We start from the raw sequence: 26,084 nt of genomic DNA on the forward strand, positions 1-26,084 counted from the left end.
TTGAGGCGAGTTAACTGATGTCTCCTGGTTGTCCCAGCCTGCTGAATCAGTTGTGTTGAGCATGAGCTTTGTTAGTCCCTGCTGAGCTTCAGCTGCAATGGGTGCAGTCACTGAAGGAGAGATTCCATGGCCTGTGTGTTACAATGGGAATTATCCAAGATGCCGGTGCTGTAGCCTGAGTCTTACCAGATGCTCTGGCACATGGAGGAGGGGAGTTTTCATCACTGCACATTTCCATTACATGGCCTCACTGGGCCCTCCCTCCTCCTAGCTGCTTTTCTAGTATCTGAATAAGCCACAGCATCTGTAAGCATACAGCAGGGAAGCTATGCCACAGCAGTGGCTTAATTTTGCTTGGTGAATTTATAAAAAAATAGCCATCCTCCAGAACATAATTGAGGAGGATGGCCAGAGTCTTGGGACAGCACCAAGGGGAAGCCACACCTAAGCAGTGCTGCAAATGATCCTCTCCAACCTTCTAGGAAAAAACTCCTCTTGCTTTGTGACCCTGGGTCTGAGAATTAAATTGCTGACTAGCACAGCTCAGGATGTTAATGATGTGTATTAAGGGGACGTGTCAGATACAGCAATAAAAATAAACTGAACTGCCTGAGGCAGGCATGGAGGAGCTCTCAGGGGAGTGCAGGAAGGCTTTTCCAGCAAGCAAGACTTCTTTGCAAGCTGCTGCAGTAAGACATAGACGTCTTCTGCAGGCAGTATCTGCCTTGGATATGCTTAATGCTCGTGCTTGAGAACCTTTGTAGACTGTAGGTGCCAAAGAAAGGGAAATAAAGATAGGGAATAAATACTATAGTAATGCCATTACTCATCTGTGTTACATTAGCAGGTTTTCACTTAAAAGCCTCTAAGCAGAAGCACTGAAGCAAACAGGAAAACAGGTTTGTGTCAAGCACAACCTGCAGGTTATGAAACAATGCAAGAGAACAAGTGACATGACTCAAAGGCACCAGTACCAGCTTGGACCCTGACTAAAGTCATCAAAAATGTCAGATCTGAGCTCCTAAGAAGCCCTTTTCTGAGGCATCTGGGTTGCAGGGCTTTGCAATTTGGGAAAAACGGGGAAACTTGTGGAAATTGGTCTGAGATAGTGTTTTGCACCTGCAGACGTGGGTGGTGTGCCCAAGCACTTGGCCCATGGGGGTGGTAGCAGAGGACAGACAGACACCTCCAGGCAGCTTCTCCAGAATGGTTTGGAGGGTTGGAGCGCTTTTCCAATGCAGGTGGCAGACCATCACAGAGAGCTGCTTGGGTGTGTTCTGAAGCCATTGTGAGTCTGGAGCGCACAAAGCTGATCCTGTTATCCTGTAGGAGCCTTTAAAGCTTTTTGGTACCACCAAGTCCTTAGTTCTGCCCTGTTCAGCACTGGCAGAGCATCTGTAGAGCTTTCTACCTGCCTAAAGGTCACATCCCTGACTGACAACCTGGCTGAGCTGAGTTGTTAGAGGTGCACTTCAGTGTAGCTTAGTGACTGCCAGGAGTTCAAGTCATTATCAGCTGAGGGAAGAAGGGCTCAGCTTTAGGTCTCTCCCCACAAGGTGGGTTTGCTTGACACTGTGATATTAACAGATCTTGAACATTTGAGCTGGAGATTTGGAGGGACGGGGCTGTATCTGCTGTCAGGCATTCAGACAAAGAGATTTGGGGGTTTCAGATGTGGCAGTAAAGGGACTCCAGAGTTGCTGAGACCTCTCTTTGCAGCTCTAGTGGTGACCCAAACATGATAGGGTCACCTGCCAAATCCCTGGTCTGATGGCCATAATGAGGGCGGAGAGGGCTTAGGAAGAGGAGTGATGTTGTAAGGGCTCTTATGAAATCTGAAAGACACAGTGCTGTGATTGAGGTGAGCTCCTAAGGCTACCAGTGCAGGGACACATCAAGCCCAGCTCCTGCAGCTGAAATTCATCAGCACATTCCACCTCTGAACGGCTCTTGGGCCTTTCTGTCTGAGCACTCATGGGGGTAAAAGGCTCTATCTTCTGTCTCATGCTAAGATCTTCTATCTCATACACTAAGATGTGTAGCAAAATGGAATTAAAAGATGAAAAATAATTACTCTAGTTATTAATGGCTCAAGCTAGATGTGGGATGCTAAATTGCAGCTCTCAGGGTTGCCAGAGAGAAAATACAACATTTATTACTTCTTTTTATTTTTTTTTTTAATTTTTTAGTTTTAACTGGAAAATATTAGATTCTCCTGCAAGCTGGCTGTTTTCCCCAATGTTCAGCTTTGACCCATTTACCTCCTTGCCAGAGGGTAATCACACCCCAGTGCCACCTTCTGAACATAGTCAGGACTGCTGCTGTGTGTCACTGTCACTTAGTGCCAGATGCAGGGGGAGAGGCTCCTACCCCCTGGCACAGCTGAACAGACTCCAGGCTCTTCAGTATCACCACATTGAACTTCCCAGCAGCTGCTGCCAGCTGAGCAGTGTTAAGCACTGTCCCTGCCAGTGTTTCAGCCTCTCTGTTTCCAGCCAAAGGGAGCAGGGTTTGAGATTTGCACTCAGGTGTAACTATTCTGTTCTCTGAGCCACATCCCCTTTAACAGTGTATTTAGTGCTACACCCTACTCCCTTTCTCTGCAAAGCCATGGTGTTGGTTGTACATGGCTTCTAGTTGTAGAAAACAGTTCCTTCTTCTCTTCCCTTCATCTCTAACTGCTACCTTGGAAGGACCTGTTGCTACCAGAGGCCTTGCAGTGTGCCAGGCAGATGGTGAGGAGCCAGTCCATTACCTCCTCAAGAGAGAGAAATGATGCAGAATGATTTGGCTGGCACAGGCGCATGCGGGTCAGTGTGAGGGGCCTGCAGTAAAGCCTTCACATGCAGCACCAGGCTGTGCTCCCAGCACTCCCATTCCCTCCGAGTCAGCCACAGGCAGTGGAAGGGGAGATGAGGTCTGAGGAAAGCTGCAGGGATAAAACTGCAATCCCATGCACATAGCTGAGCTCCTACCCCATCACATGAATTTAGTCCTGGAGCTCTGGGATAATGGCATTACTTGCAAATTTGTCCTGGATTGGCTTATGGCGCTGTTGAGAACAAAGCTGAAGAGCTGATGGGAGGATGGTAGAGCTGCTTATCACACTCTCAGAAGCCAGATTTGTCATGGGTGCTGGGTGGCCTTTGCTCTGCTTTATGTCAGGAGAGTGGTTGCACTATTGTGCCTCTCCTGTGGACTCCAGCACCCCTGCAGCATTGGGACTTCCAGGCTGTTCACTGTGTAACCTTCTCAGTGGCACAAAGGGCCAGGTGTGTGGCTGGATTTAGTGGAGGAATGGAGCAGGTCAGGCTGTGGGCAGAGTGGGAATGGGCTGTTGAAAAGATTACTGAGTGTCCCCAGTGTTTGCCTTTGGCTGGGTCAGCTGCTGGGGCAGATGGCAGGAAAAGGACAGGAGTAGTTGAGCCCAGGGAGAAAATAGGGTTTAGCTGAGCCCAGTCTTGCTTCAGGGGGGAACAAGTTCTCTCTCTGCTCAGCAGCTCTTGTGGCCATTTCTGTGGCCAACTACCAAATAAGCTGGTACCACCCACCTCACTGATGCTGCATATCCATGGCAGACAATTTGAGGGCTGTCTGCCCTTGCAGGATGTAAGCCAAAGAGCGAGGCTGGCAGAGCAATCTCATTCAGATGCAACCTGCAGACCTCAGCCTCTGGCTGAAGCTCTTCTTTGTTCCTCTCCAAATGCAGCCCTTTTCAGAGGAGTGCAGGTTCAGGGGTTTGGTCACTGGGCTGATCCTAGTGCCATGTGTGCCTGTACCAGCACAAGTCCCTTCTTGTCCTTCTCACCCTTCAGTCAGGCTTCAAAAGTCCTTGCAAAAAGCATTGCTAGCTCCTGGCTGCCCTGGGCATTAAAGAGGTATCCAGTACTTGAACTCCCTTCTTGCACTGCAGAAGGATGGGACAAGTCTTGCTGGGTGATCCTGCTGTCCTAGGATATGCTTGACAAGCATGCAGGGCCCTGAAATCTCACAGGACTGTCAGGTCGAAGTCCATCTTTGTTTATCCTCCTGTCAGTCCCATGTGATTTCAAGGGCATGTATCTCACAGCTAGAGGTGGCCTATATACTTCAATGCCAGGAGAGACTCTCTCCTCAGCCTGTTTACACACTTGATTTTTGATTTGCAGGAGATGCTATGGACCACGTCCCCAAGTCTTGTTAAAGGCACCCATTTCTGCTCTTGGTTTTATAGGACAGTTTTCTCAGCAGTGTAAATCTGAGTGGGGAGGTTTTATGCTGGATGACAGAGAGGAGTCCAGGCTTAGAATATTTATAGTGTAGGTTATACAAAGCTGTTTGACAAAGTGAATGAATTTGGAGGAATTATTTCTATTTTTTCTTTTTCTGAGGAAGAAGCATTGGTGTTTACCTTGGAACACAGCCTGAATATGTCATCATCTAAAGGCAGAGTGTCCTGACCACAACAACTTGTGTTGTTTGTAGCAAGCTATGTGCATTGCTTTTTTGAGATCCTACCTAGGGCTGTGATCATGTCAGATCTCAAAAAGTGGCACAGAGCCAGCTCATGTGAGGCCTTCAAAAGAAGGCTCGGTTCTTTGAGATACTTATTCTTATGGTACTGGGATGCCCTGGCTGAGGTTGTTGTCTGGCCTGTATTTGAGGGAGCAACTGAATTGGTTTGTGATGGCCATCACAGATCTGCTGTCATGGGGATGTTATTTTTGGTGTCTTGCCCTCATCCGTCCTGCCTTGCTCAGGTCACTGTGCTTTCCTGGTGAGATGCAGGATTCCTTTCCATTGCCTCTTCAGCAGTGTTCTCAAGAAACCCAAGGCACTATTGAACAACGACCATGCTTCATCCCAGATGTGGACAGGGTAAAAGCACCTGTGCTCACAGGTGCTCTTTGAGATCTCCAAAGCCACCACAATGGTGTAAAACAGTGATGTGCTCCAAGTAACTAATCTCTTCTCTTTTGTCCTCCCTCCCTCTCTCTTGTCCCCTCCCTGGACAGTGGCAGGCCATCTCTCTGACAGTCATTGAGAAGGTTCAGATAGCAGCGGCCATCCTGGGTTCCCTCTTCCTCATCGCCAGTATCTCGTGGCTCATCTGGTCGACCTTCAGTCCTTCAGCCAAGTGGCAGCGCCAGGACCTGCTCTTCCAGATCTGCTATGGAATGTACGGCTTCATGGACATTGTCTGTATAGGTGGGTGATCGCCTCGCGCACCGCGCACGGCTGCCTGCCCACTCACCTCTGGAGAGGAGAGGGGGATGGCGTGGAGAGCCAGCCAGGCAGTTGAGCTTGGGTGGAGTGTCCACAGCTTTTCCTCCTCTTTGCTTTTATGGCCCATTTTTCACTGCTCTCTCAGCTCATCTGGGTGGTGCCAGAGTGTTTCCTTGGCTGGGGTGGTAGAGGGACCTGCAAAAATGCCAGAGAGAAACAGATGTCTCTTCAGAGCAAGAAGTGGTGGGGAGGTCTGGGGGAGGCTGGAGAGTGTAAGGCTTTAGAGAAACCCCTTTCCTTCTGGAATAGCTAATTTAGGGACTGCCCCACACTGGGCATGGCAGGGTCTCTCCACACACAGCTCCTTGGCTCTCCAGCCCAGCCTCTCTGCCAGGCAGGAGAGGCTCTCCCTTCTTTGGCCACTTTGGAGCTGCAAGTCCCAACCAGGTCACGGGCCAGCCTGGGGTCTTTGTCAGGTAGCTGGTACAGAGCAGGTCTTTGAGGATGCAGCTGCCTCACTCCCACTGCACAAGTCGGGAGAGCACAGCAGCTGCTGGCAGCCTAACCCCAGTAGAGTCTCCCTGGGACCAGTGCAGTCTGCAGGATGGAGGGACATAGCTGCCAATACCTGCAGCAGCTCCTTAAACATTCTGGTGAGCACCAGGTACCTCCAAATGTACCCCTGAGCAGTGTCCACTCAAGCACAGGCCATGAGAAAACTTGTCAGTTCAAGTGACCCTGACAGGAAGCAAAAAGGAGCTCTTCATGTCTGGGTCCTGCCATCACTGTTATAAAGTTAAAAGAAGCCCTCCTAAACTCGATGGGGAAAGACAGTCCTCTTGACTTGGTGGATATGTGTATGTGTGGATAAAGCCATTCCAGAGGGAAGAACAGCCCCACTTCCAGCTCTCAGGAGAACCAAGACAGAGCAGCAGCTGGTGGAAATTGGGTGCAGAAGTAAAACAGACCCAGTGGCAGGGATAGAATGCTGGACTACACACCCTGGTATCCAGGTTCAAATGGCTCTTGGCCTCAGCAGCCTTCCAGCACAGGACTTGGGCCTGCCAAGATCAAGGACACTTCCTCTCACTGTTGCTACCACTGTGCCAGCAATGAGATGTGGGCTTGGTCTGTAGAGATCATCCTGCTCCTTCATGAGATGCTGGTGGAGCTACCACATCTCCCCAGGATCAAAGTGTGGCAATGGGGGTTAAAGAGAGATGGGCAGCACCCATATGTTGGCACAATAAGCAATGTCCTCTTGCTGGGAGGATTGAAAGTGGAAAAAAATTTTTCCTATGCATGTGTGGTGTACACATGTGTCGCCTTGTTGGCAGAGGACAGAAGTGGAGAGCTCTGGCCTGGGCAGACATCAGTAGCATGATTAACTGGCTTTGATAAAGCTTCAAGACCTGAGGGGAACTGATTAGCTCATCTGTTAATAGGAGCTAAATCTTCCCACATAGCAGAAAACAAACCATGCCAATCTTGAACTGAAGGGGAACTGGGCAGACAGATCAGATTTTAGGTTCTTTTTTTTGTTTGCATGTTTGTTTCTGTTAATTTTTCTAAGGATTTGGCCTCTATTTCATTTTTCCACCTTCTCTGAGGGAAAAATAAGTTTATTTGCATCTCCACTGATGTCACCATTAAGTATAATGCCCTAAGCTGGAAGCTTTGAACTTTTTTTTTTTTTTTTTTTTTTTTTTCAGCCAAAGAATAAGCAGACATCCCATTCCAGGAACATTTCTGTCGTGACTTAGGGCATCCCCCTGTCTCATGTTCCTCCCTGCACAGCTGGCAGTCCTGGGGTGCCAGGCACGCTGGCTTTCCCACAGACTCAGAAGCCAGTGGGAAGCATTACAGATGCAGTGAGTTAACATGTCTGTACGTGGGTTCTCTTGCCCAGCACTCAGCAATTACCCAGAGCTGGCTCCACTTGGGCTGTGTGCAGCACGTCTGCCTGTGCTGCCAGGCAGCCCACCCATGCTTATACAGGAGAGGGGATGTTCTGGAGTGCGTGAGCTCTGTCTCCATTCCTGTAGAAAAGCTCCTATGTGCATGCTGCCAGCCCTCTGCCCCTGCCATCCTGTGGAGTAAAACTTGATTGTGTAGTGCATTTTTGCTTTTTGCAATCCCAGCTGTTGCTACTGCTGCTGCTTCCAGCTCAGCAGTGGAGAGGAAAAAAGCTCTGAGCAGTACTAGCTGAGAGTGTATGTTCACTCTCCTCCCCACTTCCTCCTTCTCTGTACAGTTCAAACTCAGTGACAAATGAGATCTTCAGCAGGAGCTGTGACTCCCTGGCTGTTGATGTGGTCATCTCTCTTTTCTGAGTGACTTCTCAGCCCTGCAGATTTCAGGGGGCTGCACTAGCACCAGTCCAAAGGCTGGTCTGTCCCCACTGGGAGGCAAGGCCAGGTCAGCCCAGGGAAAGGGACTGATCAAAGGGAATTCTTTCCTATGAACACAAGCCAAGAGTGTTGATGTTGCTCAGCCTGGAGAAGAGAAGGGTCTAGGGAGACAGCTTTCCAGTAGGTAAAGGGGCCTATAAGAGAGCTGGAGAGAGACTTAGGGCAAGGGCATGTAGTGATGGGAAACAGATCATGGCTTTAATTTGAAAGAGAATAGGGTTAGATTTAGCAAGAAATACTTTACTGTGAGGGTGGTGAGGCACTGGAGCAAAGAAGTTTTGGGTGCCCAATCCCTGGAAGTGTGCAAGGCCACACTGGATGGGGCTCTGAGCAACCTGGAGTAGTGGGAGGTGTCCCTGCCAAAGGCAGACAGGTTGGAACGAGAGGATCTTTATGGTCCCTTTATGGTCCCTTTAACCCAACTCATTCTATAAACACCACAACTGAGATAAATTCCTCATTCATTATAACTTTGTGCAACTGTGATGGATGCAGCAATGTCTCCCTAGAAGGCCTGCAATGAGTTCCTCACTGTGGAACAGCTTTTCTCCCTCTCTTCGTTCTTCTTCCAATCCTTGCTGCCTCGTGCAGGGTGTTTTGATCACAAATGGTCAAAGGCAGATTGAAAGTTCTGCTCCTGTCTGCCAGCATGGGCCAAAGGCTCTTGTTATTCATCCCTGGGTTTTAGTTCCACTTCTGCAAGTTCAGGATAAAACCTCTCATGGATAATTAGAGTGGCAATGGATCTTGAAATACAGAAATGTCTGTGCAATTCAGTCTCCTCCTCTGTGATAGAGCCGTTTTCCTCTTTTGTTACTAGCCTGTGGGAGGGTAGGAAAGATTTAAGAAAGAAATTTAAGAAATTCTTGTGGGGAAAGGGCAGGACATCAGGTGCACTGAGTTCTACCACACTTGTTTTTTCCAGCTAATATAAGATGCTATCTGTACATTTTTTTGTAACAGGCTAGCCAGCCTTAGCGAGCAAAATGTGATACCATAGGTCCTACAGTAATTGTATGAATTTCAGTTCTTTCTTCCTCCAGCTTGACCCCCAAGTTTTTCTTTCACTAGCAGAGGAGAAGAGGTTTGAAAGACAAGGTACTTACTGAAGAGCAGATGTGCTGAAACAGAACTCCTCTGTAGTTCCTGCCAGTTTCCACTTCAATTGTACTTGGATGTCTCACATCCATTGGGTAGCCAGTGACTCTTGTCCATAGGCCAGTTTATGTACCCTGTCACTGGAGGTGCTCAGCAGGGCATTTCCTCTGGCACTGTGGAGTCTCAAAGCTGGAGGAGTCCCAACTCTGCAGATGCCTGACTAAAATCAGACAGACAGACAGCAACTGCCCAGCTATTCTGTGTGGTCTCCTCTCTACCAAGTCAGTAAGGGATTTAGGTAGCAATTTGCCAAGATAGAGATATCCATGGCAATTTGCATGGGCAATACCGTGGCAGCATTGAACTTTCCAGTGTGGAGTCAAAGGTGAGGGCATAAGTGCTTCTTTGCACATAAGCTCCCTCAGCATAGACCATTTGACTGTTCTTATCCTCATTTGTTCTTAAATGGCCAGATCATCTCCAAGCTGAACTCTCAAAGTATGTCTGTTTGCTCAGAGACTATTGATCAATGGAACAAAATCCAGGGGTCTGGATTTCACCCTCGGTCACTAACCTTCAGGAATATACTAGTATTCTTTGGACTGTTCTAGATCCTAGCACGCCCCATAAAAACAGCTGGAAGGGGCAGGAACCATTATCTACCTCCTCACCCACGATGAAGACACAAACCACAACCAAAGTAAAACCAGTCTGCTCCTCAGGACCAGTGGGACAGATGGTATGGCTCCAAGCACCAGAAGCTATGTCCATCTGGGCAAGATGTGCAAGATGACCTTTCAACACATTCTCCCCTTGCTCTCAGACATCTAACAGGAGGGCAAGAAGCACTGGAAAAGATTGCTTGGGATTTATGGGAACCTCCAGTACTGGATTTTTTTAAGAACCTGTTAGAAAACATATGTCAAGAACAGGTTGCAGAGAGATGATCCCAGTTTGTGAAGGAGGAACAAATTAAATGCTTCTTGGTATCCAGCCAGCTTCGATGTCTTTGATTCTGATCTCTCTTTCATCTGTGCTATCTCTGGTCATGTCTGTAGATATGAGAGTTGGATTAAAATAGGAACTGGTGATGGTGCCAGCATAGGTATTGCTCTGCTATGAAGTCATCTACAACACAGACATCTGATATCAGGAACCAGGAAGGGAATGAGTAGTGAGATGGGGACTGTTCATTTGATTAACTGCTCTCTCCATGGTCCATGAGAGGTAAATCCAGGAAGCTGGCATAGCGAGAGATTAGCAGAAATGCGGTTATCGAAATGCACAGATAAATGGAATGAGCCTTCACAGGCCTCAGTTACTGAGTAGAGGGAGTAGCAGCTTAGAGCTGGGCTGTGTATCTTGAGAGATACCTGCCTGTTAATTAAATGACAGTCCTTGTGGGGGAAAGGAGGGGTTTGCCTCTCTCTCAAAGTGCAATTAGAGGAAGTCGACATTTGCAGAATAAGGTGTCATTTGGGGTCAGGAGGACAGGAAAGCATCTCCTGTTAAAGAAGGAAGAACTCTGCCAGCTAATGAGAGCACGTCACAGAGTAGGCTCAGGCATCCCCAGATGGGCTCTGAGGGAGAAGTGTGTCCCAGGAGGGCCATTAGCAGGCTGTGTGAGCAGGGCTGTGGTGATATGGTTTGTGTGTGCTGGCCTGCTTGTGATCACAACACGGGGGTATCCCTGAGGTTGGCATGCTGAGGGTTACCCCAGCAATGCAAAAGTAATCTGATCTGCCTCTCCTGGATCCCTGCCTGATGGGCACTTTTGCTTTGTCCATGCCCACGTCCCTGCTCCCTGGCTCACCGTGCCTTGGTGCTGACAGCAGTGCACTTCTGCAAGCGCTAAATCCTTCTGCTTTTTGAAGCTTTTCCTGCTCTTTCCCTGGCTGGTCCCTGATGGTATTTGCCTTCAAAACTGCACTGCAGCTCAGCAGCATGAGATAGGCAGAGGACCATTCATCCAGCTGACGATTCTTGTTGGCACACCATGGCAATCCATTACAGATCAGGAAATGTCTGCCTGCTGTTTTTAATCCCAGCTGCCAGAAAGAATAATCAAAAGCATCCAGTACGTCTGACAGCATCTCAGCACAACCATAGGTAATAGCATAAGAAATCAATAGCCAATTAAAACTGATCCACAGCATTTGATCTTTCATAGTGCAGTGGGAACAGTAATTAATGGAGCTTCCTTGAAACAGTGACAATTCAAGCTTCCTGCCAAGACTAATGGGGTTTTGTTTTAAATGAGCTTTGCTTTCTAGAGGAAATGCCGGGCTGAGGTAGCCTTGGGGTGTTATCTAGCCAGGTCACTTGGGCCCTCAGCATTCAAAGGATTTAGGAGTCAAAGTCACAGCGAAATAAAAAGAAGATGAGAAATTAGGTGTCTTCAGGGTCTTGGTCTTCATCTGTATCAATCCCATTCTCAAAAGGCAAGCAGATGTTTTCATTCAGGTCTACACAGTCCCCCAAGGTACAAAACTGGAAGAATCACTATTGTGGTAGGGAATCAGTTTTGAGGAAGTACCAAACCTGCATGTTGGCTTGATGACACCCTAAAGGCAGAGCACAAGGCAGAGAAGTTCAGCAAATGTATTTGGAGGAGAGACCTGACAGCAGCCCACACAGCAAATGTGTGTGGCTTTGGCATACCTGGAAGAGATATGTGAGAATATACTGAAGTCTTCTGTGCCTTTCAGTTTGATGCACTGCTTGCCATGCTCTTCATGCACTTACCTGATTTGCATGTAAACTGGACCTATCAGGAGCTAATTGGAGTGGCCGTATCCAGATGCTACTTTCAGAGCAGGCAGCAGGGATAAAGCTAGGCAGCAAAGTTACCTTTTCTTCACCATGAGCCCCGGTTCGGACATACTCAGCCACAGTGTGCATGCTTTAAAAACCACTGAGCAAATAATTGATCTATCAGATGTACAGAGGCTGTGTAGACAGGAACAGTCCCCAAAGGGCATGTTATGGGGCTCTCAGTCCAGCTGGGCAAGGTCTCTTCTGGGGAACAATCATTGTGGGCCCTGTAGCTGGGCCAGCATCAGGAGAAGCAACGCTGCAAAGCTGATCTGACCACTGACTCCTTGGCTGTTATCCAGGAACAGCGGATGCTGGGCAAAATCGAGACAAGCCACCCCTCTGCCCCTGAAAGAAGGGACCTATTTTTATCCACTGTTGCATTGATTGTTCCATAAGAGAGCAGAGGGGCAGCCAGCACGTGTGCATTGTGTGCTGCCAGCAGCGGCAGGGTTGCAGGGGCTCCGTGTGCCCACAAGACTCCAGCAGAGCTCCAGCCACTCTCCACAGAGCCAGCACATTGCTGCTGAGCAAAGAGACACAGCTTTGGACCTAGCTCTGAACCCTCTCCCTCGTTGCAGAGAAGGAACTTGGCTTCCAGCACAATCTGAGCAGCACCTGGGCTTTCCCACGTGTGTGTTCAGCTCCTTGCTCCTTCCCCACATCCATCTCTAGCAGGGTCCCACTGTTACAACAGGGCTCCAGAGATGTATTTTATCGCGAATAACCATATGGTGTTCTCTGCTCCAGTGGATCAATGTGTTTAGCATTTAATGAGGGCAACATAATTAACATTTTTTGAGGGAAGAAAGAAATTCTTTTACCTTGTGAACTGTATCTTGTGCTTTCAAGTGTGATACATTACAATCAGAATGGTGCTTTCCTGTCACTAAACTCCTTGACAAAATCAGGTGTCTGGTGTTCCTGGGTTAAGTTTCCATACGTGGGCAGAGGCAGGAGCACTCACCTGCCTGTCACAACCTCTACACTATGGTGGGAAATTCCCTTGTAGGCAGCTGGTAGGATCTCCCATGCCAGCTGCACAAACTGTGCTATCTAGTAAGGGATGAAAAAAGTCCTCAGTTCTGTGCCAGGCTGTGTTTTTCCAACTGCCTTCTGTCCTGTCACTCCTCCTACTACAGCCTGCATCCCCACAGATATATTATTCCTGGAGGTGGAAGCTGTGGTCCATGGGAGGCTGCTGTGGCTGTAGCCAGAGAATTCAATTCCATGGTCAAAGATGAGACCATGTCACACCCTCATGCATAGTGGATGAGGCTGCTTCTGATGTGTCCCCAGCTCCGTGGGGAGCCAGAAGCAGAGGTAAGAAGACATTAATATGAAGCCACATTAATCAAGCTCTGGGATCACCTCTTAGAGACTAATTGATGACAGCTACCTACCAGCAGTCATCTTTCAGCCCAGATACAACAGGCTGTAATGAAGAATATTGCAAACAGGCCCATGGGCTAATTTGCTAAACTTAATTCTTCCTGAAAGTTACTCCCTGAAGCAGTGCTTTTCTTCTGCACCAAGACCCATGAATCACAGCCTGAGACCCTCTGCCCCATGGCAGGGCTGGATTCACAATATCCATACTATGCCAGGTGGGACAATTCACTCTGCTCAGCCACGGCCACATCAAGAACCTTTCTGTGCTCTCCAAAGCTCTTCTCCAGACCTTTGCTGCAGGTTTAGCCACACTAAGCTGCTTTCCCTGCTGTCATACTCGTGAGCTCAGCACATCCCATAGGTGCAAGCAAACCCTTACCTGACCCACAGGCTCTATCAGCATTCACTCATCTGGATATTCAGCTCTGGTGGAAGACCCTTTTATATGCAGAGAAGCAAGGAACATGTTTTGCCTTCCTAGAGATCCTAGTGAGAAACAGATCAGAAATAACAGACCCTTGTCCTCTTGGCTTCTACCACCTTTGTTAATTTTGAATAGTGCCTCTGGGAGAAGTGAAGACCTTTGTAGGGAAGAAGGTGGGGTGAGACCTATGGGGACATCATCAGGGAGCAGAGAGAGGCTGCAGCACCCAAGGTGAAAGGCTCTTGGAAATCTCACAAAATCCTGGGTTTGCAATGAAAGTTTTTTTTTCTCATGACTGTGGAGAACAAAGCAGCACAGTATATGGCTGCACAGGACATGCTGTTGTGTCCCAGGAATACATTTATCCCAACAAAAGACTGGCCAAATTGCACCATGAACACCTTCTGCCTCACATCCTTGGGATGCCTCCCTGCATGTTGAAGGGGAAAGATGCCCACATCTCACTCCACTGAGGCAGTAGAAGCAATCACAATGCACATGCCAACATGTGATATCAGAGGCATTTCAGGTCATGTGCCCTAAATTACCCTGGGGGATGGCAAGGGTGGTCTGTACTCACCTTTCTGTCTCTCCTAATTGGTTTGTATTTCTCTTAGTGAAAGAGCAGCTGGAAGGTAACTGGAAAAGTCTGTAGGAATTGGGCTCAGACAGGACCTGCATCCCTTAGAAAATGAAAAAATTGTGAAACTATTCTTATTTTTCCTTACAGAATTTCATTTGCTAATAAAAGCAGAGAGGGAGGCATTAGTTCTACTTTCAATAAGCAAATGTCATGTTTTGATCATTCTTGAACAAAGCATTTTGCTTTAACATTTAGAGATGACTGCTCATGCTGAGTATTTCAAATTCAGTGTCAGAATTTGGAATACAACATTTAAAAAAATTCAATTCCAAATGAAACATTTTAACCTGTCTGCAAATACACGTGTGTTCTTCCATTCTGGGGAACAATGTGACTTTTTCAGGTCTCACTCCAAGCAAGTGTGAAGGCAGATTCCCAAGCCCTGCACAGCACAGTGATGTTGTCCAGCTTTCCTTTTAAAGGAGTGTCCTGGAATGTCTGAGGATCAGCATGACTGCACAAGACAGTGCTTTGGTCAGAGTAACATTAGCTATGGCATAGGAAGGTTCAGGACCCAGACCTGGAGGAATGGTTTCCATTGTGCAAGCAGAATGAAGCGGAAGCCACATCGTTTTTCTCTTCTCATCATGAGTATACAACTCCAAGGACTTCTGTAGGGAATATCTGGGAATCTGAAGGTACAAAAGACCCATAAAATAACCTAGAGACAAGTGCTCTGTTCAACCTAGCTTCAAATTATTGTTTACTCCCTTCTTTTAAAGACCTTGCAGTATCTGTCATGCACACAATGAGTGTCTTTCACCTCCTGAACAAAGCCTTTTCTAGATGTGGGGTGTTGCTGTTGTATTCATTTTAAATTCAGAGGAAAAAAAGTTTCCAAGAGGATCTACCCAGTCCTAGCTACAAAGCAAGGAGGGGAAACTTTAAGAGACCAAGAGGGTATGTGAATACTGCCTCCAAGCCCTATCCCTTCTGTCTTGGCACAGCTATGGGTAGACACACAAGTGGGGAATGGTGCTGGAGAGGCATGATTCAGAAGCAAGGGGTTGTTCTGTGGGTGGAGCTCCCATCTCTATTTATTTACTTGCTTTTTCCAAGAAGAGTCTCATTTATGGCTACCTGTATAACTACAGACTGCCCTTTAATCCTCTGCTTTATCATACCCTGTGAAGTAAATACCACAGGAGTAACAAGAGCCCTTTAGAGCACAACATCCACTTTGCTGTAGCTGTCCACAGCCAGTTAAGTTTATAGGAGTACTTTGGTTTATACCAGTACTTTGCCTGAGCAAGGATTTCTTTGGGTATCCTTTTACCTATTTTCACTGTTATTTCTTGTTTTGGTTTAGGGTTGTTTTTGTCACTGTTTTGAGGCAAGGGGTAAAAAAGTACTGGTCTGGGCAGTGCAGGAGGAGGGAGTTGTGGTGGTTGGTAGCTTGTATGTTTACAGCTGGAAGTACTGTGGCATCTCCAGGGCCATGGTGTTGCTATGTGCAGCTCCAGCAGTCAGCCCAGCTCCTCTGTCACATCTCTGCAGGACAGCTGGTGTTATTTTCCCATTGCAAACAAACTATGTGGGAGTGCTGAACAAAATGAAATTTCGTTTCCATTGGACACCTCTTCTCAGCTCCTTAATTTTGCCAGTGTTTCCTCATTTTGACTCTTACCAGTTTGTCCCTACAGGGCGCAGCCCATGTGTTGTGGGAGAGCATGGCTGAGCAGGGCTGCCCTGGGATGCAGGCAGCACCTCACAGAGAAAGTGCATTACTTTGCAGCCATAAAAGCTCCCCAAATGCTCCTACAACACCCTGCCCCCAGCTCCCATGAGCTCCACAAGCCCCATGACAGGCAGTCCTACCTGTCAACTCAATTCATCCTGCTGGATAAAGCCTTCCTTCTCCCACAGCTACAAATGCCATGTCTGTGGGGTGGACTTGCTCCCGCTTCCAAGAGGAACCTGTGGCATCCTGTGCACACAGGAATCACTGCTGCATACTTGTGTCACATGAACTCGTGACATGCTGCAGTGTCACAATCTGGAAATTGTTTCTTTCCATGTAGCTCAGCTGCATCCTGCAAAATCACAGTGCTTCCTGGGGGAGGGATGCTGCCAGCTGCCACGCCAGGCAGTCCCAGCAGTAATAAAAGAGCTGCCTCCTCTCCCCAGCCCCCCACACTGCCCCAGGATCACTCACCTGGTGGAGCAGCAGCTGTGGGGACTCTCTGAGGTGCCAGCACACTGGATCCATGTCTCACCTGGCAGGGCTCTTGCTGGCTCTAGGGGTGGGTGTTAGCAACTGCAGAGAGCTTGGGATGCAACATAATAACCTGCCCAGATGGGATCTGCTGCTCCCGTGGCTCTGCCAGATGGACTGGGGGAAGCAGGGAAGAAGGGCTGTCACTGCACTTTGGGGGGTGGGGTGGAGGTCCTGATCCACCAGGGGCTGAGGAAGCTCTGAGGCACAGCCACCTTTGAACAAGAAGAAACAAGCTATAATAAACACAAGGTTTTCTGGTTAGTCAGCAGTTGAAGGTTATGGGCCAGCTTGTTTTTGCTGTAGTGACCCAAAATGAAAGAATCCAAACCTCCATAAAATACTTCCTCAAGACTGGGAACAGCTTCTCTGTGTACACTGGTGGGAGTTCTTCTCTGGACATGGAGGTACCAATCTGAGGGGCTCAGTTTCAGTTTTGCTGGAGTCATGGCCCTGTGGCCTAGGAGATCCAAGCATGGCATCCCACTGCTGGGAAAGCCATGTGACAGTGAAACTTCCCTACAGTCAATGCACTGTTTTGTCTTCCCCAGATCCATGGGTTCCATGATGGCCGTGTCATCCAGTGATAACAACACTCAGGGAGTCCAGCCATGCAGATATCCCAGTTCTGCTGAGCCAAAACACAGTTCTGATTCATACATAATCAGTTCTTTAGACATAAAAAAAAAAAAAAAAAAAAAAAAAAAAGTGCATTGAGAATGATTGATAAGAAAATGCCTGATTATAATCAGCTAATTATTTTCCATATGTTAAGCATTCAGTGAAGCTCTAATCATTATGAATACATTTTCAATTTATCTCATTCAATGCTGGCAATTGCTAAGTTTGCACACTCTCCAAGTACAGTTCCAGCATTATTCAGAGCAAATTTTTGCTAGAAGTCTTGTGGACTAGAGAAATCCTGATCACTGGTCCAGTGTCTTGCAGCTTCCAGAAATGTCTAAAGGACAGCACCATATGTTCCAGGCTAACCATTACGAACTACTCCTGTATGCATGATAGACTGTTCAGCTCTTGAAACATTCTGGTGACAAAAATTATATTTTGGAGAGTGGAGATGACAGTTATGAAGGAATCTATACTTCCTATTCGATTTCCCCAGAAAGCAAAGTCTCCCAGAAAATTTGACTGTACCAGTAGTTTGCATGGGAAGCAACTGTTTAATGAAAGCATTCCAGAACTGAAGAAAAGTAAGATGTGAGGATAATGGACTCCAGAAAAGCAGCGGCAGCAGCCCCAGGGGAGCAGAGCAGCGAGTGTCTCTTGGGAAGAGAATGTGAAGGATAAAAGAGCTGTGAACAGCTCACAGCTGCCAAAAGGGATGATACTAAAGGCACAGCAGCAAACTGTGCCTGTGCAGGGGGAAGCTCAGAAGCGTGGGAAGAGAGCACAGAGGCTGCATCAGGAACTCTTTGAGGACCCAAAATCAGAAGCTGCAATCACACAAAAGGCAGAAAGAATAACCTTCAACTAATGAAAAGTCTCTAGAAATCACACAGGCATGGGGAGCTGTCAGAGTTGAGCCCCAAGATGACTATCCCAAGATTCAAAAGGCAAAAACTGGGTCCATAAGCATACATGAAGAACAAGGCAAGTCTAGGAGCTCAAAAAGTATTTGATAACAAAGGGCCAAATAGTCAAATGCTGCCTTTGTTTCAGTCCTCAAAACTTAACTAAAATAATTTTAATGAGGAGAAAGGAGCCCAGGCAGAATCAGAAAAGAACAGCCTCAAAAATATTCAAATGAGTTAGCTCTGTCCTTGTTAGCATGTCCTAATGAACTTCAGAGAAAGCTGCAGGAACAGTGGCTGACCCATGAGCATTTCATCATCAGGAAGTTGAGGAGGATGCAGGAGGTGCCAGGCAGCTGGGGAAATGCAAGCAGAGTACCTAGCTTTAGATATAATCTCTATTGGATATTGAAGGTAGGCACTGAGGATCAAGGAAAGGAAGGGCAAATCAGCTTAACTGATTCACAGAAAGATACTGAATATTTTTTAGCTAACCAATTGGTGAGCACAGGAGTGTAACCAGATGTAATTTGGAAGGATAATTGTACTACTGGCTAAGGAGGAAGCCATTAGTTTAATATGCTGTGACTTGGGCCGTGCTCTTGGTGCTTTGCCTTTGGATTCTCCTACCAGAGAAGCATGCTCTAGATTAAATAACTATAAAGCAGGTGTACAGCCAATGGAGAAAGTGCTTTCTCAGTAGTTTTCAGTGGTGTGCTGTAAACTGGAAACACGTTTCAAGTAGAGAGTCTTTTGAACTCTGCTCTCTTCAATATTTTTATTAATGACTTAGATAATTAAATAGGATGTGCTGTTATAAAATTCACAGATGACACCAAGCTTGGAAAGGCTGCAAGCACTTTGGAGGATCAGATCAGCATTTGAAAATTAAAATTATCTTGGCAAATTGGAGGAATCAACAAGATGTAATTGAATAAAGAGAAGTGCAGAGCATTACCCTTAGGAATGAGAAATCAGAATCCCAAACCCAAGCTGGACCAGACAGTCACATTCTGAAGACAGTGACATACCAGTTTATTTCATCATGGAATCTAAAGGCAGGTGGGGTGTTACAATGCTGATTCTGCCCCTCTCTGCTCTGGGGACTGCACCCTGCTGGGGAGCTCACTCGCAGAAAAAGTGGGATGAAATGAAGAGGTTCTGGAGCTGATGAACAGAATTGAGAAGGGCATTACCCCATTCTCAGCCTGGTCAGCTCCGAGGTTCACAGTTCTCCAAATCAGCCCAAGTGCAGAGTCACAATGATGCCATTACATTGTTTACAAAACTCCTCTCCCAGTCCTTGGTTCGCCCTCTTCCTCATTTCCTGGAGAGCACAGCCCTGCAGCCTTGTGTGTCAGCCACAGGAGCATCTAAGTATGCCAGGCTGTTCAGAGAACTTGTCATATTCAGCTGGAACTGACCTGGGCACAATGGGGAGGAATGCCAGATAGTACATACCCCTTTCCAAGCCCATATTTCCTGGAACAGATCCTTCTGGCTCTCTTTCCATGGTTTATCATCAGCCACTTTCCTGTTCTTAGGTCAAGATAAAAGGCAACTAAGGATGGAGCAGATAGGATAAGATTAAGGCAAAAAGATAAGTGAGGGCTGAGCTGCTGGTGCTTTGGAAACAAAAGTGCAGAAATTTGAGATTGTCACAAAAGATTAAAGAATTCACAGAAAGAGAGGGAAGGGTTTGTGTATGCAATGATGTCAAGAGAGAGAAAGCCTGGCAAATAAAGTGTTATCTCCCAGAAAGCTTGGTTTACCTTGGCCTGAGTCATGACTGCTGTGGAGGCAAACATTAAGCTTTGATCACAGCTGCCATAATCTTCCCCTGACACCCAATAATGAAAGCAACAGAAACAGGCTGAAGCATGGCAGCTGTCTGGATGAGATGAAATGGCATTTGAAAAGGAAAACAAAAATGCAAAGTCCTGATGAAGGTGGAAACAAGAGGTGACAGGACAGGGCCTTTTTGAGAAGGTAACTGGCTGGAATGGACTGTGATTTTTCCTCCTGAAGATAATATGAGTGTCAGTGCAGAGGTGATGTGCCACCCACTGTCAGCAGAAGCCCTGTTCTGGTGGTTTTCTTTACTGGTAAACAGGTGAAACAGTTCCTGCCCCAAAAATTTACCTGCTTCTTTCAAGAAAATGTATAGGAAGTGTTGGAATAAGAGGAAGGTTAATTACAGGCTGAAAGTTCTGGGGAAAATATCACTTAGTGGCAGAGGCTGACCATGTTCAGGAGTTCACTGCATGTCATTTCTGGGAAGCTGCTGCTCCAAAGTTACTTTCAATTGGAGGCTCACAACCCCCTGGGTTAATCTCACAGGATACAGACCTGGTACAGCAACTGATCCCCGCTTCCTCATCCAGAGAACAAACACAATTCTCTTGCTATATCTGCCAGTGTTTTTCCAGCAGCCCTTTTGGCCCTTGGGCTGAGAACCTTTCTCTTGATCAGTTTTCTTACAAGCCCACTGACCCAATGCACTGACCCAATGTCTCCTCTAATCCCAGAGAGTCCAGCTTTCAGCAATTTTCAGATCAAGGAATTTCATCCAATGCTGGTCCAGCCAGGTCTCTACATGATAAAATGGGAATGAGAGCAGCACATCATGAGTGCCCACATTCCATGGGAGTTTCACTTCACCAGCACTACAAACTAGAGATTTCATGAAAGGCAACAATCTGGACTAACAAGTTTTGTGTACAACTCACAGAAATTTTCCTTCTGAAGAGGCTGGTTTTCACAGAGGATCCACTGAGAACAGATTTTGTGAAGCAGAAGAGGGCGAGATAAAATGGGGAGGAATAGAAAAGGACCAAGACACTCCCAGAATACATCTGAAACTCTGATATGGACATTTTTGTATTGAGGACTACACAAAGAGAGACGTTCACACCAACCTGCAATCTTACACACTCACACAGAAAATTCGGTTTATGGAATATTTGCTTCTAGATGGATGCCTCAAGTTGAATACAGTCCTTCCTAAAGGACTTCCCACTGAATTCTGGCCTTTAAATTGAATGTTTCACTCTGTCAGCAAGGATGATTATTGAGGGAGAGAAGTTTTTATTAAGGGATGCACAGAGCTCACTGTAGGAATTTCAATCCTAATTTATCAGACAAAGTTTGTTTCAATGAGAGCATTAAGCATCCTGCAGCTTGATATTAACTGACAGACTCTTGCTTACTCTTGGCACTTCCTCTTGTAAATGAATCACTGTTACTTCCGCTTCCATGCCCACCCCTCCACTTGATTTCTTCTTAATTTTACAGCTTCCTGAGCTTGACACTGGGAAATCGATAGGTAATTTAGAGCCCAGTAAATACAGATGAAAATAAGTTATTTTGTACTTTTATAAATATTTGGAAACCAAAACTATCTAAGAAAACAGCTGCTCAGTTGACTCAGCAACCCATCCATCAGCATCACACAGTTAATTGCATAAGATCATAAACATTTATAATTAGAAGGCAAACAAACAAGAATTTTATAAACAGCCCTCTTGAATCAGGCGGCGCATTAAATATTTGTGATAAGGTAATTAAGAATAGATTTACAATCCTGGCTTGGTGTTTAATACTTTGTAGAATGGATTTGATTCTGTGGAGAATGTTCTACAGCCAAAGAGAAAACATTTGATTTTGGGTCTTTTATCCCAGGCTTAAAGTGGTCTCTGAGAAACATTGATCAGAGTGGAATTTAATTCATTAGCGATCAGACAGCTCATTTAAATGTATGTCTAATGTCCCTTGTCATGGGCTGATCCACTTCATGCATGCTTCAAAGCTCTGTCTCCTTGGATGGATCTGCAGGCTTTCCCTAAGTCCTGCTTTTTATGGTTGATGCTTTGATCAGACCACGTCAGAATTCTGAACTGTGTTTCAAAACAGGGAGGAAACCCCACATTTTTTTATTATGACATCATGGAGTTTGGTTATGAAAAGCCAGCAGCACTGCAGGGTTGTGCAATCTCAGTGGCCTGTGGGAACCAGAGGGTAGAGCTCTCTCATACTGTAGTGCCCTACAGCATTCCCAGTCCCAAAATAATCAATCTGTATACAAGCTATCCAATGCAGTTACTTGTACAGCCAGTGAGCAGGCTCAGCATCCCATTTCAATGAATGTCAGTCCCCCTGAAACTAATCTGTGATCAAGTCAGCAGGACTCCTAGTTATGCTTAGAACCAAGGAGGCTGGAAACTCAGTCTGTACTGAAGCAGTGATTTAAACTCTGTAACATCAGATGGTGATCCTAAGAAACCAAGTGGCTGCATCCCACCAGTGAGTAATGGATAGATCAGCCCTAAGGGTAAGCTGACCTTCAAATATTTCAGGGTCTGATGTGGCAAAGGTTTTCTCCAGTAATTATCTGCCATCAGAAACTAGAACTATCTGGAAAAGGTAGGTAGTGGGTAAAGCTGTAACATTTGATTAATCAGGAATAGCTGTAAACCACTTTATTCTGTGGTGCCCATCGTCTGTCTACATATTGTTGGTCAAGTCAGCCCCTTTGTTTAGGCATGGGTTTGATTCCTGTGAGTCTTATTCTTGTATTTTTATGCTTGCAACAGGAAGGCAGGGGAGCTACTCTTCTTGGACAGTTTTTTAATAACCTTGATCCTGACCCAGAATGGTGAAGCCTTCATCATTAAGGACAATGAAGCCATTCATGTGCTAACTCAGCCAGTCCTGCCTGCTGGTCTGGCATCAGTTACATGGGACACAAAGGCACTTTCCCAAGAGACAGATGGCTGCAAAGCAGGGATACTCAGACTCCCTTGATTCCACATAGATCCCATTCTCTAGCAAAGCTTGTGAGATATATTACAGTGTGCCAGCTAAGCCAGACTACAGGAGGTGCTGCAGCTTCCTCCAGCCTCAGTGGAGAAGATGACCTGTGTTGCAGCCACTGCTAAACCTAGTGTTTCCACAGGGTCTAGCCAGAGTCTGGCAACTTCCATAATAATAGCAGAGCTTAATACTGAAATACTGTCATCACCCAAGCAACTAAAATTATTTAATTCCTTAGTCCTCATGCAAGGGTGGGCAGGATTATGGAGACGCCTGGGACGTGGGATTACTGCTGGGTTACTGAGGGGCCTGGGCTGCTGCTTCTCTAATGAACACAGAGACCATTAGCAGTGTGGTGTCCTGCAGCCCAGAGCTGTCCCCAGACATCAGCCCTGTGTGTGTGGGTGGGCAGCAGGACACAGGCACAGCCTTCATGCTCTGCACACACTGGGAGCTCCTCTGCCCTTTCTGTCAAGCGTGCTGAGCTCCCTCTTGAAATGAGGCAGTGATGTTCAATGAGGTGCAGGTCTGCAGATGAGCAAAACTTTGCCTTGGATAACAAACCACTTATGGGTATAGACAGACCTCTTTTTCCACTCAGTTGCTGCCTCTGGCCTCCACAGGTGTGTCTGCTCTGCTGCTGTGTGTGTGGGGAGAGACAGGGGCTGTGCACACACACGGCGCTGGTGCAGCAGCCGTCACTGACACGTCATCTGCAGTTACACCCCCTCCAAACACACGCCTGAGCTTGGTGAATCATGCCTATGCAGCATGCAAAATTAGCCCAGTGAGAGATAAACCTTGGGCATTTGTTGGTAAACAGATACTCTTTTGCTGTAAGAGCATAACTCACTGTGCTCCATTTACGATCCGTTTATCAATGGCTAAGATAAAACTGTAATCCCTTTAATTCAGGGGAAAAAGGGATCCAGCAGAGGAGGAGCACTGGTTGGTAATTAAAATACAGGATTTATCATTGAGAAAGCACTGGCTGGAGAGCTGAGCTTAACCAGCTGACTGGGGGAAGATGCTGGGGAAGGTTTATGGTTCTTTCTAAAGTTTTGTTTGTGTTTTATGTTTATTTTTTTCCCCCTTCCCTCCAGGTCTAATAATACACGAAGGGCCCTCGGTTTACCGGATTTTTAAACGGTGGCAGGCGGTCAATCAGCAGTGGAAAGTGCTGAACTATGACAAAACAAAGGACATGGAGGAGCAAAAAACAGGGACCAGGACAAATCAGCGCCCCTCCTCCCAAAACACCCACTCGTCCTCCACTGGTGGTACAGCCACTAACTCCGCTCCAGCCGACAGCGGGGCACGGGCTGCCGGCCATGCCACAGGCACCCTCTCTGACCACCACTGTGCTTATACCATCCTGCATATACTCAGCCACCTGAGGCCTCACGAACAGAGGAGTCAGTCTAGTAGTAACAGAGAGCTCGTCATGAGGGTCACGACGGTCTGAGCCAAGGAATTCAGGAGGCCTTAACACGAAGCGGAGGAGACAAAGAACTCATAAAGCAAAGGAGCATGGTGTGCCTTTTTCTTTCTCTTTCCTTTTATTTTTTCTTTTTTTTTTTTTTTCCTTCTCTCCTTTTCTTTTTTCAGTAACTGCACAAGATATAAGAGGCGGCACCTGGCCAGCTAAGGAAAAAAGCAGGTGGAGGGAGAGCTGCACACTCATGCTAAAGAGGTTAATGTTTTCCAGCCTGTTTAAAAAAAAAAGAAAAAAAAAAAAAAAAAGAAAAAAAAATAACAACACAAATCACAAAAAAACCAACAAAACAAGTGCAATACAGACTACAAACTGAGTAGGCAGAGTTCTGGGGAAGCAGAGGAACAGACAGTTCAGCATGTCTTACAAATCCTATTACCTGGAATAGGTGACGCTCTGTGCACAGCCCCCGTACACACACGCACGCGCACACAAACACACACGTAGTGTGAGATTTATAAAAACATGGAAGGGAACTAAATATTTGGAGTGGTTTTATTTTCCAGACTCCAGTTAACCAGGGCTATGAGTTGTTTTGTTTCATGGGTCACTGGAGCCTTCTTTGATTTACCATGGGGTACCTGAAGTGAAATGGCTGGGGATTTTTTAGTATTGATTTACAGAAGAGAGATTGAATCATCTCACTAAGAAAATCTTAACAAAATCCAGGCATACCCAAATTTCACCAAGAAGCCTGTTTTTTTCATAATGTTCCTGTCAAGGGGTTTGTGAGGGTAGAACTGGGAGGGGGGAGGGTGCTCCATGACCTTTATTTGACGTATAGGCATTTTTGGCAAATTTTGTACAAACGTTCCGCAGGTGTTTCAAGCACAAGTACTGGTGTGATTCATGCCTTCATAACCCCAAATCCAGCATCCAGACCTTGCCACCCACACACATCATTTTCCATGCAGACATTCCAGGTTAATTTCCTTCCATTTTACTCTAATCACAAGAAGCTGACCCATCTTTGGTGGGTTTCTGCTCCCTTGCTGATTCAGACACTCATGCATTAGAGATGTACTTTTTTTTTTTTGGTGTCTGTATCTCTGCTGCTCAATTTGCAACAGTCTCACTCAGTCTTGTAGGCTGATCCTTTCACATCCAGTCTGTTAGTTTATTACAGTCTATTCCATTCAATCATCCAAAAGAGAGTTAGTCTGAAGAGGGAGCACAGTTGCTGACTTGACTGTGTAGCACTTCTAATAAGTCTCCTTCTCTGGGATATATCCTCGAAGGTATCGTTTGCTCTTCAGGAACATTCTCTTTCAATGCACAATGGCTGAATCATTTGTGGATATTAAAGGGACACTGTCAAGTACTTTTTAAATAGTTTTTAGGGTTTGGGCTTTTTTTACTCTCCATTGTTTGTAATATTCTCTTACAAGCTTGAAAATAAAATTTCTTTCCCTAATGATTTTGTCCTTTTCCATTTGGGCATGTATGGTTCTCTCCACTCACCCCATTCCTTTCACCATCCCTGTCCTTCTCCTCCCCACCTTTCTTCTGCAACAGGAGGAAATCCATATTTCTGATTTCCTGCTGACTGTCCTCATTCTATGGGGGGTATGTCCCAACTCTACAGGATTGAGTTATTTTGCAGCTGCCACAGAGGAAGCATAAGAAAAGGAATCCTAAAAATATGGAGATTAGCTAATTAAGGAGCAAAAGCTATCACAAAACAAGGACCCTATAGTGATCAAGCCTGAACCCAGCTCCCTCCAAAATCAAGACAATGTCTTCAGCCAAACTGCATCCATTTAGCAGCAGTGCCAAGCAACGTTGCACGATGGCTGAATGCAGCTGCCCTCCATCATCATACCAGCACCTCTCACGCCTTCTGGGGAGACAGGGCAAACGTGGGCTACCAGCTCCTTTGGCAGCCAGGTTGTCACAGGACAGGTGTTTCTGGACTGGAGAAGGTGTCAGACTTCAGCCTCTGTGTTTGAACACAGCAGCCATTCTGCAACACTGGAGATGGAGGTTAGCAGCTTAAGGCAAGGTCCTATTTTTCACCTTGATTACTTGACAGTGTCCCTTTAA

At 46.5% G+C, this 26,084-nt stretch overlaps 1 protein-coding gene across 1 annotated transcript in view; it reads left to right on the forward strand.

Annotated features, from left to right (window-relative positions):
• MARCHF4 (membrane associated ring-CH-type finger 4) overlaps positions 1-24,468 on the forward strand; it is a 92,842-nt gene extending 68,374 nt beyond the window's left edge. The window contains exons 3-4 of the mRNA XM_083865534.1: positions 4,995-5,187; positions 23,650-24,468. Coding sequence (XP_083721660.1) covers positions 4,995-5,187; positions 23,650-24,011 — 555 coding nt within the window. The 3' untranslated portion in view covers positions 24,012-24,468. The remainder of the gene's footprint in view (positions 1-4,994; positions 5,188-23,649) is intronic.
• Positions 24,469-26,084: the final 1,616 nt, after the last annotated feature.

This window comes from Zosterops lateralis (genome assembly GCF_965231275.1).
Source record: "Zosterops lateralis genome assembly, chromosome: 7".
Lineage (NCBI taxonomy): Eukaryota > Metazoa > Chordata > Aves > Passeriformes > Zosteropidae > Zosterops > Zosterops lateralis.